Below are 14,518 nucleotides of genomic sequence, written 5' to 3'. Positions count from 1 at the left end.
GTATGTATAAGGAGTGTGGAGAGCTGAATTTTATCTAGCATTTCTGAGTGAGGTTTTCTTTGGAGAGGGAGGTGGGCAGTAGACTTCCTCCATATCAGCCTGTCCTCAATCATGGTTTTGCTTGCTGGTTTTTTTGTTTTTGATCTTAATAGCGAAGGCTTTTGACCTCTTGTGTGCCAGGTACTTGCGTTATTTCACTGGGTTGTGTGACGCAGGCCTTTATGTGTTTGTTTTACAAATGAGGAAAGAATTGTGCTGCTTATAGTCTCACAGTGGGGAAGCTGGGCTATTATATTAACCCGGGGGGTCTGACTTCAGCCTCCACACTTTGCCTCCTCCTGTCCTCCCTCTCACTCCATTCCAGATAGAGCAGGGCAAGGATAATCTTTTTTTAGTGCTCACATTACTCTATAAAAGTAACTTTGATTTATTTTTTCTCATTGTCAGAGTAATTCAGATTCATTTTAGAAAACACGAAAAGTATAAACATTTGTAAAGGAGAAAATATCATCACTATAACCACATAACTTAGATGTAACTGTGAACATTTTCCTGTGCAGTTGACCCTTGAGCAACACGGGTTTGAACTGGATGGGTCCGTTTATATGTGTATTTTTCCCATAAATACGCTATAGTACTGCGGATGTGTTTTCTCTTCCTATGATTTTCTTCATAACAGTTTCTATTCTTTAGCTCAGTTTTCTATAAAAATACAGCGTATAATATATATACATAATATATGTTAATCAACTGTATGTTTAATCGGTAAGACTTCTCGTCAACATAGGCTATTGGTAGTTAAGTTTTTTGGGAATCAAAAGTTATACGCAGATTCTCCACTGCATGCAGGGTCAGCATCCCTCATTCCTAACCCTGGTGTTGTTCAGGGGTCAGCTGTATTTCCTTTGTGTTAAAAAAAAATAAATGCCTGTAGGGGCACCTGGGTGGCTCAGTTGGTTGAGCATTGGACTCTTGGTTTCGGCTCAAGTCATGATCTCAGGTCCTGGGATCAAGCCCTGGGTCAGGGCTCCGAGCTCAGTGGGAAGTCTCCTTGAAATTCTCTCTGTCCTTCCGCACCTCCTCAGAGCATGTGTTTGTGTGCTCTCTCTCTCTCTCAAATAAATGTATAAATCTTTTTTAAAAATGCCTGTGATAGGCATTTTATATATAATTTCATGCCCAACTTTCATCACCTAGTAGACCTTGAGGAATTTTTATCATTAAAATTTATTGTAAAGGATTATTTTAAACGTTTAATAAAAATACATATTACAGAAGTTATATTAACTTAAATAATTTTAGAAATAAAAATGCATAAAGTAAAAGCCTGACTTTCAGTTGGTCATTGTTGTTAACACTTGGTACTCTATATCTTTTCAGAACTTTCTTCTTTACAAATACATTTTGCTTATTTGTTTTTTTAAGATTTTATTTTTTTGACAGAGAGGGAACACAAGCAGGGGGAGTGGGAGAGGGAGAAGCAGGCTCCCCGCAGAGCAGGGAGCCCGATGCGGGGCTCCATCCCAGGACCCCGGGATCATGACCCAAGCCAAAGGCAGACAATTAACCGACTGAGCCACTCAGGTGCCTCCATTTTGCTTGTTTTTAACAAAAGTAGGAACTCTACATGTTATTCTATAAGGTACTGTTTTACTCAGTGTTATGGTTGTCTTTCCCTGTGTGTTCATAATGATCTATATTAATATTTTTATAAGCATTTATCTCAGAATTATATAAGTAATATGCATAGATGCTCAGGAAAATTAAAACTACATAGGAAGATACAGAATAAAAATTTATAGTTTAAAAAAATACAGTGTTCTGTTGCCTACTCCTCCCTTCCATCCCACCCCACCCTATCTGACAGGAGGCTCCAGTTGGTATGAATCTGCTTCTGGGGCTTTTCATGAATCTGCTTCTAGGGCTTTTCATATATATATATATATGAATATACACACACACACATATATATATACTGAACTGTGTAGTTACAGAATGTGTTAGAGAAGAGAGAGTGTGTGTATGTGTTTAGTATAAATTAAACTATTTTTGTAGATGCTGTGTAACCCTCTTCCCTTGTGTCTACATTTCTGTGGTAGGTGAGATTATCCTAGAGATTGAGTTTGTTTTATCAGAGGGTATATGTATATTATTATCTTTCCCTGTTTGCCTTTTTTATTTGTTCTTGTCTTATCCTACTTGTGGCATTTGTCCATTTTTCTTTCTTTTTTTAATTGTAAAAAACACATGAGATTACCCTCCTAACAAAATTTTAAGTGTACGGTACACATTAACTATAAACACAATGTTGCACAGAAGATCTCTAGAACTTTCTCATCTTGCATGATGGAAACTTAAACCCATTGAACAGCCGCTTGCTATCGCCCTACCCCGCCAGCCCCTGGTGACCACCATTCCCCTTTCTGCTTTGATGACTTTGACTACTTTAGATACGTTATTTAAGTGGAATCATGCGGTATCTGTCCTTTTATGACTAGCTTAGTTCACTTTCATTACATTTATTTAACTTTTTATTGAAAGATTTACATTATTTAACAGAATCCTCTCCAGGTTCATCCATGTTATCACATCCTGCAGGATTTTCTTCTTTTTAATGACTCAGTATTCTGCAGCTGAGTAGAGTTGACACAGAGTGTTACATTAGTTTCAGGTGTGCAACACAGTGATTGCACAAGTCTCTACTTTATGCTGCGCTCACCACAAGTGTAGCTGCCGTCTGTCGCTATGCACTGTTAACAATATCATCGACTAGATTCCCCATTACTGCACCTTTTATCCCCATGATTTACTCATTCCATAACCAGCAACCTATATCTCCCTCTCCCCTTCACCCATTTTGCCCATCCTCCTATCTCCCTCCCCTCTGGAGGAATGAACCATCAGTTCATTCTTTGTATTTATGGGTCTGTTTCTGCTTATTCTTTGCTTGTTTATTCATTTGTTGTTTAGATTCCACATATAAGTGAAATCATATGGCTCTTATCTTTCTCTCTGACTTATTTCACTTAGCATCGTACCGTCTAGGTCCATCCATGTTGTTGCAGATAGCAAAATCTTATTCTTTTTTTATGGCTGAATGATAGTCCTGTGTGTGTGTGTACGTGTGTGTATACCACATCTTTATCCATTCATCTACCAATGGACCCTTAGGTTGCTTCCATATCTTGGCTGTTGTAAATAATGAGTAATACTGCAGTAAATATAGGAATGAACATATCTTTTCGAATTAGTGTTTTCATTTTCTTTGGGTAAACACCCAGTAGTGGAATTACTAGATCATATGATATTTCTATCTTTAATTTTTTAAGGAACCTCCTTACTAATGTGGCTACACGAGTTTACATTCCCACAAATTGTGCACCAGGGTTACTTTTTCTTGACTTTCTCACCAATATTTGTTCTTTCTTTTTTTTTTTTTTTAAGGTTTTTATTTTTAGGTAATCTCTATACCCAACATGGAGCTTGAACTCACAACCCGAGATCAAGAGTCACATGCTCCACTGACTGAGCCAGCCAGGTGCCCCTTGTCTTTTTGATTCTAACCATTTTAACAGGTGTAAGGTGATACCTCATTGTGGTTTTGATTTGAATTTCCCAAGGGGCACCTGGGTGGCTCAGTCAGTTAAGTGTCTGCCTTCAGCTCAGGCCATGATCTCAGGGTCCTGGGATCGAGCCCCGCATCGGGCTCCCTGCTCAGTAGGAAGCCTGCTTCTCCTTCTCCCTCCGCCCCTCCACCCCGCTCATGCTCTCTCTCTCTCAAATAAATAAATAAAATCTTAAAAAAAAAAAAGACAGCGATTTGCATTTCCCTGATGATTAGTGAAGTTGAGCATCTTTTCATGTGTCTGTTGGCCATCTGTCTGTCTTTGGAAAAATGTCTATTCAGGTCCTCTGCCCATTTTCAGATCATACTATTTGGGGTTTTTTGGGTGTTGAATTGTATAAGTTCTTTATATATTTCGGATATTCCTTATCAAATACATCATTTGCAAATATCTTCTCCAATTCAGTAGGTGATCTTTTGTTGATGGTTTCCTTTGCTGTGCAAAAGTTTTTTTTATTTTGGTGTAACCCCAATAGTTTATTTTTGCTTTTGTTTGCCTTGCCTATTGAGACATATCTAGAAAAACGTTGCTAAGGCCAATGTGAAATAAATTACTGCCTATGTTTTCTTCTAGGATTTTTATGGTTGGAGGTCTCACATTTAGGTCTTTAATCCATTTTTAATTTATTTTTGTGTATGGTGTGAGAAAGTAGTTCAGTTTCATTCTTTTGCATGTAGCTGTCCAGTTTTCCCAACACCATTAATTGTAGAGACTGTCTTTTCCGCATTGTGTATTCTCTCCTCCTTTGTTATAGATTAATTGACCATATAAGCATGAGTTTATTTCTGCTATACCACATTTTCGTTATTCATTCATCCTTCAGTGAACACTTAGGTTGATTCCATATCTTGATTATTGTGAGCCATGCTGCAGTGAGCATGAGAGTGCAGATACCTCTTCGAGAACCTGATTCTTGGGGCCTGCAGTCTTTAAGCGTCTGCCTTTGGCTCGGGTCATGATCCCAGGGTCCTGGGATTGAGCCCCACATCGGGCTCCCTGCTCCACGGGGAGCCTGCTTCTCCCTCTCCCACTCCCTCTGCTTGTGTTCCCTCTTTCTCTGTTTCTCTCTCTGTCAAATAAATAAATAAAATCTTAAAAAAAAAAAAAGATCCTGATTCTTGGGGGCACCTGGGTGGCTCGGTCAGTTAAGCAACTACCTTCGGCTCAGGCCGTGATCCCAGGGTACTGGGATCGAGCCCTGCATTGGGCTCCCTGCTCAGTGGGGAGCCTGCTTCTCCCCCTCCCGTTGATGTTCCCCCAGCTTGTACTCTCTCTCTCTGTCAAATAAATAAATAAAATCTTAAAAAAAAAATCCTAATTCTTTTGGATAAATATCCAGAACTAGGATTACTGCATAATATGGTAGTTCTGTTTTTATTTTTTTCAGAAACCTCCATACTATTCTCCATATTGGCTGTACCATTTTACATTCCTACTGACAATGCACAAAGATTCCAGTTTCTTCACATCCTCTCCAATACTTGTTATTTTCTGTTTGTTTTTATAATAGCCAACCTAACAGATGTGAGGTGATATCTTCCTGGTTTTGATTTGCATTTCCCTAATGATGAGTGTTGTTGAGCATCTTTCCATGTGTCTCTTGGCCATTTGTATGTCTTCTTTGGAGAAGTGTTTATTCAAGTCTTTGCCCCCTTTGTAATCTGGTTTTTTGGGGTTATTTTTTTTTTGCCATAGTTGTAGGAGTTTCTTTTTTATTTTTTTTAAACTTTATTTATTTGAGGAGGGGTGGGGAGAGGTGCAGAGGGTGAGGAAGAGGGAGAGAAGCAGACTTCCTGCTCAGCATGGAGCCCAACACGGAGCTCCATCTTATGACCCCAAGATCGTGACCTGAACCGAAATCAGGAGTTGGATGCTTAACCAAATAGGCCACCCAGGCACCCCTGTAGGAGTTTCTTATATCTTTTAGATATTAACCCTTATCAGATATATGATTTGCAAATATTTTCTCCCATTCTGTATGTTGCCTCTTGCTATGTTGAGTGTTCCCTTGGCTGTGCAAAAGCATATTTTTATTTTGTTGTAGTCCCATTTGTCTGTTTCCTGTTGTTGCCTGTGTCCTATCCAAGAAATCATTACCAAGACTAATGTCACAAATCTTTCATCCTGTATTTTCTTCCAGGAACTTTATAGTTTCAGGTTATGTTTAAATTTTTTATGTATGGTATAAGCTGAGGGTCCATTTTCATTATGTGCATGTAGATATTCAGTTTCCCAGCACTGTTTGTTGAAGGGACTATCCTTTCCACATTGTGTTTTCTTGGTACTCTGTCAAAGAGCAATTGACCATATGTGTGTGGGTTATTTCTGGACTCTGTGTTCTTTTCCCTTGGTCTATAAAATCTGTCTGTATGCCAATATCATACTGTTTTGATAACTGTAGTTTTGTGATATGTTTTGAAATCGAAGTATGAGGCCTCAGCTTTGTTCTTTCTCAAGATTGATTCAGCTCTTCAGGGTCCTTTGTGGTTCCATATGAATTCTAGAATTGTTTTTTCTATTTCTATTTAAAAAATGCCACTGGGAGGGCGCCTGGGTGGCTCAGTTGGTTAGGCGACTGCCTTCGGCTCAGGTCATGATCCTGGAGTCCCTGGATCGAGTCCCGCATCGGGCTCCCTGCTCGGCAGGGAGTCTGCTTCTCCCTCTGACCCTCCCCCCCTCATGTGCTCTCTCTCTCATTCTCTCTCAAATAAATAAATAAAATCTTTAAAAAAATAAAAGATTAAATTAAATTAAAAATGCCACTGGGATTTTGGTGGGGGTTGATTGAATCTATAGATCTCTTTGGGTAGTATGGACATTCCAACAGTATTAAGTCTTCCCATCCATGACCATGGGATGTCTTTCCGTTTTTCTGTATCTTCTTTAATTTCTTTCAGCAGTATTTTGTAGTTTTCAGTACACAAGTCTTTCACCTCCTTGGTTAGGTTTATCCCTGAGTATTTTATTTGTTTGATGCTATCAAATATGGGATTGTTTTTCTTAATTTCCTTTTTGGATTGTTCGTTGTTAGTGTATGGAGACAAAACTGATTTTTGTATGTTGATTTTGTATCCTGCAACTTCCCAGAACTCACTTCTTAGTTCTAATGGTTTTTTGTGTGTGTGTGGAATCTTTAGAGTTTTTACATATGATTATGTCATCTGCAAATAGAGATAATTTTAATTCTACCTTTCCATTATTTCTTTTTCTTGCCTAACAGCTCCAGCTAGGACTTCTAGTACTGTATTGAATAGAAATGGTAAGAGTAGGCATCTTTGCCTTGTTCCTGACCTTAGAGGAAAAGCATTTAGTTTTTCACCATTGAGTATGGTGTTAGGTGTGGGCTTTTCATTCATGGCCTTTAAAATGTTGAGGTAATTTGTAATTTACTTCTGTTCCTAGTTTATTGAGTATCTTTGTCATGAAAGGATGTTAAATTTTGTCAGATGTTTTTCTGCATCTATTGAGATAATCATGTGATTTTTATCCTTCCCTCTGTTAATGTGCTATATCCCATTGATTGATTATTGTGGGTTGAATCATCCTTGCATCCCATGGCATGAATCCCATTTGGTCACGGTATATGATCCTTTTAATGTGCTGTTGATTGTGGTTTGTCAGTGTTTTATGAAGGATTTTGCATCTGTATTCATCAGGTAGTTTTCTTGTAGTGTCTTTTTCTGGCTTTGTTGTCAGGGTAATGCTGAGCTCATAAAACGAATTTGGAAGTATTCCTTCCTCTTTAAGTTTTTAGAAGAGTTTGGGAAGGATTGTATGTTAATTCTTCTTTAAATGTTTGGTAGAATTTACTTGCAAAGCCATCTGATTCCAGGCTTTTCTTTGTTGGAAGGTTTTGGATTCTGATTCAGTCTTCTGTAAGTCACTATTTGTTTATGAGAGCACAGCCTGGGAGAGGTGACAGGCAGCACAGGGCAGTGGGCATCAGACACGGACACCATGGTGCCTGCCACCCCTGTGATGGGGTTGTGGGGTTTGGGGGAGCCTGAGAAGCTCTCAGAATTGTAAAAGGGGCTGACTTTTAAACACAAAGTGCAGCTGTTTTCTGTGTGAGGAAACCCGCTCTGTGGAATACCAAACTTGAAATGAAAGGATTTTTTTTTTTTTTACTTTATAAAATAATTCATCATAGCATTTTTTAAAAATGTGTTCTTCCTATACATTTAAATTATGTAGCTTGGGGGCACCAGGCTGGCTCAGTCGATGGAGTGACTCTTGATCTCTGGGTTGTGAGTTGAGCCCCACATTGGGTGTAGAGATTAGTTAAAAATAAAATCTTTTTGGGGGCGCCTGGGTGGCTCAGTCGGTTAAGCGGCCGCCTTCAGCTCAGGTCATGATCCCAGGGTCCTGGGATCGAGCCCCGCGTTGGGCTCCTTCCTCAGTGGGGAGCCTGCTTCTTGCTCTCCCTCTGCCTGCCGCTCCCCCTGCTTGTACTCTCCCTCTCTATCTCTGTCAAATAAATAAATAAAATCTTTAAAAAAAAAAAAACTTTTTTTTTTTTTTTTTAATGTACTTGTGGAGCCACCTGGGTGGCACAGTTGGTTAAGCGTCCTACTCTTGGTTCAGCTCAGGTCATGATCTCAGGGTCCTGGGATCATGCTGCATCGGGCTCAGTGGGGACCCTGCTTGAGATTCTCTCTCCCTTTCCCTCTCCCCCCCCCCCCCCGCTCGCCCCTACACACACACCCTCGCTCTTTCTCCCCCTCCCTCTCTCAAAAATAAATAATTCTTTAAAAAAAAATGTAGCTTGGGAAAAAAAAGTTTCATGAAGTTTCATGAAAAAAGTTTCTGAAGCACTGACTTTGGCAAGTTTCCTAACCTCTTCAGATCTCAGTTTCCCCTTCTTTCAGATGAAGGTCAGATGAGGTGTTCTCCTCAGCTCTCCACCGCTGGCTCTCTGAGCTCTGTGGTGTAAATGGATGGCAGCGGTCATTGTGGGAGTTCAGGAGCGGGTAGCTTGCAGGGCAGGACGAGCGGTGCTGGTGCTGCCTACGGGAATTCTGCCGGGAGAAGGAGCTGGGATTTTGCTCTGTGGCTCAGACTTAGACTTGGCCGGGCCGGCAGGTTCACTCTTTGGCAGAGGGGTATCCACATCACCAACACTGCACTTTAGTTTTTCTTCCTCCCTTTGTAGGAACACCCCATTTCTGGGCAGTCTTCTTGGTTATGGCCTGGAGGGATTGTGTGCCTAGATGGGAAGGTAAGACTGCTGTCCTCTCCCCTCCCCCCACACTTCCTCCTTTCTATTGCTTAATCAGAAAAGTGTCCCTTAGCTCTTTTTCCAAGCCACCAAGTTTGAATTGATCTTTGCTGTTAGTGAGAGGTGGGGAGGCACTTTCTGGTTCCTGCTAAAGTTACCTGACAGCGGAAGGCGTGCATCTGATAATTACAATTCTAGGGCTTCCAAGGCCTGAGCGATTTAGCTAAGAGCAGTAATCCTGATCTTATCAGGAAGGTTTTGTAGTCCAACAGTGTTGCTTATAACAATATCTGTTTTACTTCCTGGGGCTTCAGTCGCCTCTTAGGATTCTCCTATAATCCTGCCCATTACCCCCTTGTGCATGTCTCATTACCTCCTGGAATCAGTTAAAAGTGGTGGGAGGGCAAAGATACTTTTCTTTTCTTCCTACCAAGATCTGGGAATTGGACTTTTAACATTACAGCATCAAAGCCTGGCCAGCAGTAGAGCTATGTGGTGTGTAGGTGCTACCCACAGTAGAGCTGAGGTCTAGCCCAAGAGAAGGTAGTTCATGGGTTGCTTATTCAAAAAATAACAGTAGTAACAACAGCAATATTCAGCCCAAATACTTTGGTTACATTTTATATTTCAAAGCAGTTAATAGTATCCATGAGTTTGCTATCAGCCCCTTTGAAGTCTAGTTCCTTTGCTAATGACTACTTTGAGATTCAGGCCCCAGGAATTTGCCCACATCCTTGACCTTGGGGTTCAGAATCTATTAGATTATAGAGTAGACAGAAAGGAAACACATTACTATTCTGTGTTTTCAGAGAACACTCAGGAATCCCTATAGAGTTTGTCAGTATGTGTGACAGTGTTCTAAGGACAGGACGGTTTCTTAGAGGTTTCAGAATATGGGGAGCCCAAGTGAAGAGTTGGAAGCTTAGCCTCTGGCACTTTCAATCTGAAGGAAAGGGTTAACTCTTGCCTTGGGGAGGAGTGAGGAATGGGAACTAAAATTGCTTTGGACATCTGAGCTGTGCTTTAATAAGATATTCCAGGTGGTCAAGGAGTAATCCTAAAATAGCCTAGATACTTAATTGCTTTTAAAGTCAGGCGCTCCTGTCTCTGGGGAGGTACAGCTCTAAGGAATGCAGTGCTGGCTCCTAAGATCTTGGAGGCGTGGTCTGGTTGTGCCTCTTCTCCCCTCCCCCCCCCCCCCTTCCCCAAATCCCAGTAAAAAGAAAGGCCCAAGGTAGCCTTCTCTGGTCAGGAAACACTGGTTGAATTTCTCCCTTTCTCCTCCCCAGAAGCTTGGCTCTTGCCACCACCAGCTGCCATAACCTGGCTTCTTCCAGGGTTATGGGATATTCTCTCTCCCTCTCTCTGTCTCTCTCTCACACACCCTATCCACCAGAGACAGTGGTCTATTTTTTCATTAGCGCTCAAAGGCTTCCTGCTTGATTCCCTGCCCAGTGTCTCTGCATTTCCATTCTCTTGGTAAGATTCACAGTCATCCTCTTTCTCTTTCCTACCCTTAGTACAGATCCCGTCATTTCTCCCTGGTCCTACTGCCCCCCACCCCACCCTGGATTCTGCATGACTCCCGCACAGCCAGCCAGCAGGCCCCAGTGCTGGCTTTCCCTCTCTGGTCTTCTGTGCCGTTTACAAAAGTAGTATGTCGGCGTTGCAAATCATTACTGAGGGCCATTCAAAGTATCTCTTGTTAAATGAAGAGTCATACTGCTCCCTTACTGGAAAGACTACATATTGTGAAGGTGTTAGTTCACTGAATTATTCTATCATTTCATTGCAATCCAGATTTTCCTCACTGGGGGCAAGGGAGAAGCGGGAGAGCAAGTGATGGGGCTTGATAGATGAGTCAAAGTTAATCTAGAAAAAATAAGCAATTGTTTTTTTAATCATCTCTCTCTCCACTAAGATCCATGAGGTCAGAGGTTCTTAACTATCTTGTTCTTTTTCCCTCAGAACCCTTCACAGTATCTGGTATATCCTAGGTGATCAAATGTTTGTATGTGAACGAATATAATGAAAAATTGAAAAGTGAAAATCCCCTATAATCTCAATCCAATTAGGTATCTACATACATTTGTATGTTTATATTCTATTTTCTCCAACAAAAGTGGGTCATTAAAATCATCTAAAACACCAATTTAATAACTTATTTTTCTGTTCAGAAAACATCCACTGCCTCCCCCCTGTTCACAGTTCAGAGTTTAAATTTCCTCCTGGTATTCAAGGCATCTCACAGCCTGTTTCCACCTCAGCTATTCAGACTTGCATCCTCCCTGCCAAAACACGCCCTGTTTACCCCCCCACTCCGTGCTCATTTACACTGTAAATCTTCCCTCAGCCCATTCTTCCAGGCCGGCTTTATCTCCACCTTTCTTCCACCTCCTGGGCACTTTGTGTTTTGGCACTTTGACTTGCTGTATTAAATGTTGTGTGTGTCCAGCTTGTTTTTCCAACTATGCGGTAAAACTCTCAGTGGGGAGAATCACTTTTTTGGGGGGTGGGCTATTCTCAGCAGTTTGCACAAGGCTCTACCTGGGGTGGTTTCTCAGGAAATCAGTGTTGAATGAATTTGTTATAGGGTCTTTGCTTCTCAGGACATAAAGGGCCCCTAGAGGCCCTCTCATCCAGCCCTGTCTCATGTTGGATTCCACAGCATGACGTCCCAGACAGATGGCCATCCAGGGGCAGGAAGCTGCCCACCTCCTGAGAAGGCCCCCTCCATTCCTGGGCAGTTTGGATTGTTAGAGAAGTCCTTATTCTGTCCACCTGAAATTGTCCTCATGACAACTTCTGCCCAGTAACTCTAGTTCAGCCCTCTGGGCTTTACAGAAAAAAAGGAAAAGGGGAAAAAAAAAAAAAAAAACCCTTCCTCTTCTTCTGTAAGGCAGCCTTTTAGATTTTCTAGGAGTGAATACATTTCCCCTCTGTCTCCTTGGTCTTCCAGGGTTGAGGTGTTGAGGAAGCACTGTGTTAATTTTGAGCAGTCAGGTTACACTGATTCATTGTTTTTTGAAGGTCTTTTATGTGTGAGTCACAGTGCTAGGTGCCATATTCCACTGGTCCTCCCAGAGACATAACCTGCTTATCTCTCTTTCTCTTTCCCCTGATGCCCTGGCCCCGGGGGAAGACAGGGGCCCATCCTACCCTGGATGTTCTGTTTTGGAGGTAGTGGTGAAAGGTTAGCAATTCTTATTCCAGTACCCCCAGCACCCTAGATAAGTCTCCAGCCGATGATGTGTGAAGGCTGGTTTCCTGGCTGGCTGTACTTCCCAGCTGTCACCAATGAAATGAATCAGGGAATTAAAGAATCTCCCTTTGAGAGGACCCCCGAGGGCCATGACTTGGCATTGTAGGCATTCTGTAACTGGAGGATTTTTTTTCTTCTCCTCCTCCCTCTCTCCTTTCCTGTTGTCCCAGTGAGAACACTTTGTGCTGTTCTTTCTACCCACCAGGCAGAACGGGCGTAACAGAGAGAGCCAGACCTGGGTTCATGATATATTGGCGCTGCCACTTGGAAGCTCTTGAGACCCCAGGCCAGTTAACCCATTTGCTCTTTGAGCCACTGTTTTCCCATCTCTCAAATAACCACCTCTACATCACACAACTCAGTGAGAAAATGCCTGCAAAGCCCCTGGCCCAGCCCTTGCTGCACAGAAGATGCACAAACATCAGCTTGCCGCTCCCCTTTCTCCTTCCCCCAACCTTCTTTCGCTGCCATTTTTTGAGGGATTTAAAGGCACAACACCATGGCTTCCCTGGGGAAAAGAAGCTGAATATGGACATAGTAGCCAAAGTAGTCCTGGGTGGGTATTTGGGGACAAACTGTCAGTTTCCTGTGAGCTCCTGGTGAGATCAAAGAGGTTAAGAGGGTTCTCAAGTAGGAGAGGCTGGGAAGGTTGTAAGTGGTAGTAAGTGAGCCCTCGCTGAGCTACTGCTGACTTCCCTGCACGCATCGTGGGGCTATTGAATGTCACAGAGCCTGTTTCCCTGGGCCGTAGACTTGCCTGCAGCGGCCCTTCAACTGAAATGCTTTTCTCGGGGACCCCTCGGCCCTGTTGAGCTGGCTCCCTTTGGACGTGTGTTCCCCACACTCACGTCTGCCACTCCCCACTGGCCTCCCCACCATGGTCGCAGTCGGCCACACTTGGCATCCAAGAAAGAATCATCACTGGGCTTCCAGCAATCACACCCACAGCCGGGTGAATAAGCCAGGAAACCCGCACATAACCTCGAAGTGCCTAAAGGAGCTGTGTTTTGCAGTAGTTGATCAGAGCCAAGAAGATAGCGTGGAAGCCTGTAGTCCTCCTTGTGAGAGGAGGAGGGAGAACAGAGGCGTTGCGGGGTTGGAGGTCCCTGCCTTTCAGTAAACGTGTCCGTGCTTTCTATGTGCTGGGGGTGGGAGATACCCTGATGGGCCGCGCGCAGACGGGGGACAGAGGCGGGGGCACAAGTCGCCAGCACACTAGGTGACAGCCCAGAGGAGAAAGGCATTGATTCTGCCTGATTCTGCCCAGTGGGCAGAGGCGGGAGGCTTCGTGCAGGGAAACAGCATTCCAGCAGGACTGTGAAGGGTGGGCAGGTCCAGGAATTACTCTCACTTCAGCCAGAAAATCCTGTGAAGCAGGGTTTAACAGCCCCGAGACAAAGAGTAATGCAAAGAGAGTGGACATTTCCCCATCATCCCCAACGGGATATTTTAGATTAAGTAATGGCCCATCCTTGCCTTGGACAGAAGAAGACACCTCCACTCCTGGGAAACTGTCGCCCTCTGTTTTCTTTAAATCATCACTAAAATTCCTATCTGTGGAATGGTGGGATTGCCCAAAGAGTTGGATGTCCTCTTTCCGTCCTGTTCTGGCAAATCTCCCTGTCCTCTGCGGTCACTGAGCTAGGGGTGCTTCAGACTAAAAGCCCGTCACTAAGCAGATTTTTAAGGGTTTCATATACAGCAGGCCAAAGCTAGTGCAAGGTCCGACCCTCCCACCGCTCGGGTTCTGATACCATTTGAGAAAAGCTGGCGAAAGCCAAGGGGTCATGACAACCCCCAGTCCCCTCCCCACCCCCACCCCCAAGGCGTTCTCCTCTGTTCCTGAGCTGAGCTCTCGCACCTGGGTGTTTATTTTCACACGTAGTCACACGGTGCTTGCACTGGTGTGCTGGTTTTGACAGTCCTCTCCTGCTGTGGGAAGCCCTGTCTGGGTTCTGGGTTGTGGATTCCGTCCTCCCCACCCAGCTGAGTGTTAAATCATTTCTGAGGGAGCATTCTGAGTGCCTGGAAGTTACTGTAATTAGCAAAAAAATGGTGTTTTCATCTTTCTTCGTGACCCATAGAGAAAGAATCCTCCTGTGAACAGAATCCGCTTCAGATCTCCAGCTGGAGAGGCTGGGAATTGAGCTGCCGCAGTAAACAGCTGACATAACAGAAGCAGCAATGATCCCCCATTAAATGTCTTTCAGCCGATAGGGGCTCCCAGGATAATTGACTTTCCAGCAGGAATTACTGGCTCAAACAAAATCACTGGGCATTAGGGCAACCTCCTGCATCCTTTGAAAGGGGGACTGTAACTCTGTCTGGTTTTGCTGACCTGACAGGCATAATTCATCTTGATTATTCATTGTGCTAGTTGCCACCAGATGACACCAGATTTCTGTTGACTGT

General features: G+C 43.1%; 1 protein-coding gene across 4 annotated transcripts in view; it reads left to right on the top strand.

Annotated features, from left to right (window-relative positions):
* The window catches only part of LOC123861013 (dual specificity protein kinase CLK3), an 84,283-nt gene that overhangs the window by 15,565 nt on the left and 54,200 nt on the right, over nt 1-14,518 (top strand). For 2 of the 4 annotated variants that reach the window (XM_064570150.1, XM_064570149.1), the window contains exon 3: nt 8,779-8,844. The exons of the other annotated variants lie outside the window; for them this stretch is intronic. In XM_064570150.1, the coding sequence (XP_064426220.1) occupies nt 8,779-8,844 (66 nt within the window). The remainder of the gene's footprint in view (nt 1-8,778; nt 8,845-14,518) is intronic. 4 annotated transcript variants of the gene reach the window in all.

Source organism: Mirounga angustirostris, unplaced genomic scaffold (genome assembly GCF_029215605.1).
Source record: "Mirounga angustirostris isolate CCGP_5_RB_7025 unplaced genomic scaffold, mMirAng1.0.hap1 SCAF_9, whole genome shotgun sequence".
Classification (NCBI taxonomy): domain Eukaryota; kingdom Metazoa; phylum Chordata; class Mammalia; order Carnivora; family Phocidae; genus Mirounga; species Mirounga angustirostris.
The sequence above is the reverse complement of the archived record's forward strand: the minus strand, read 5'-3'. Positions and strand labels throughout refer to the sequence as shown.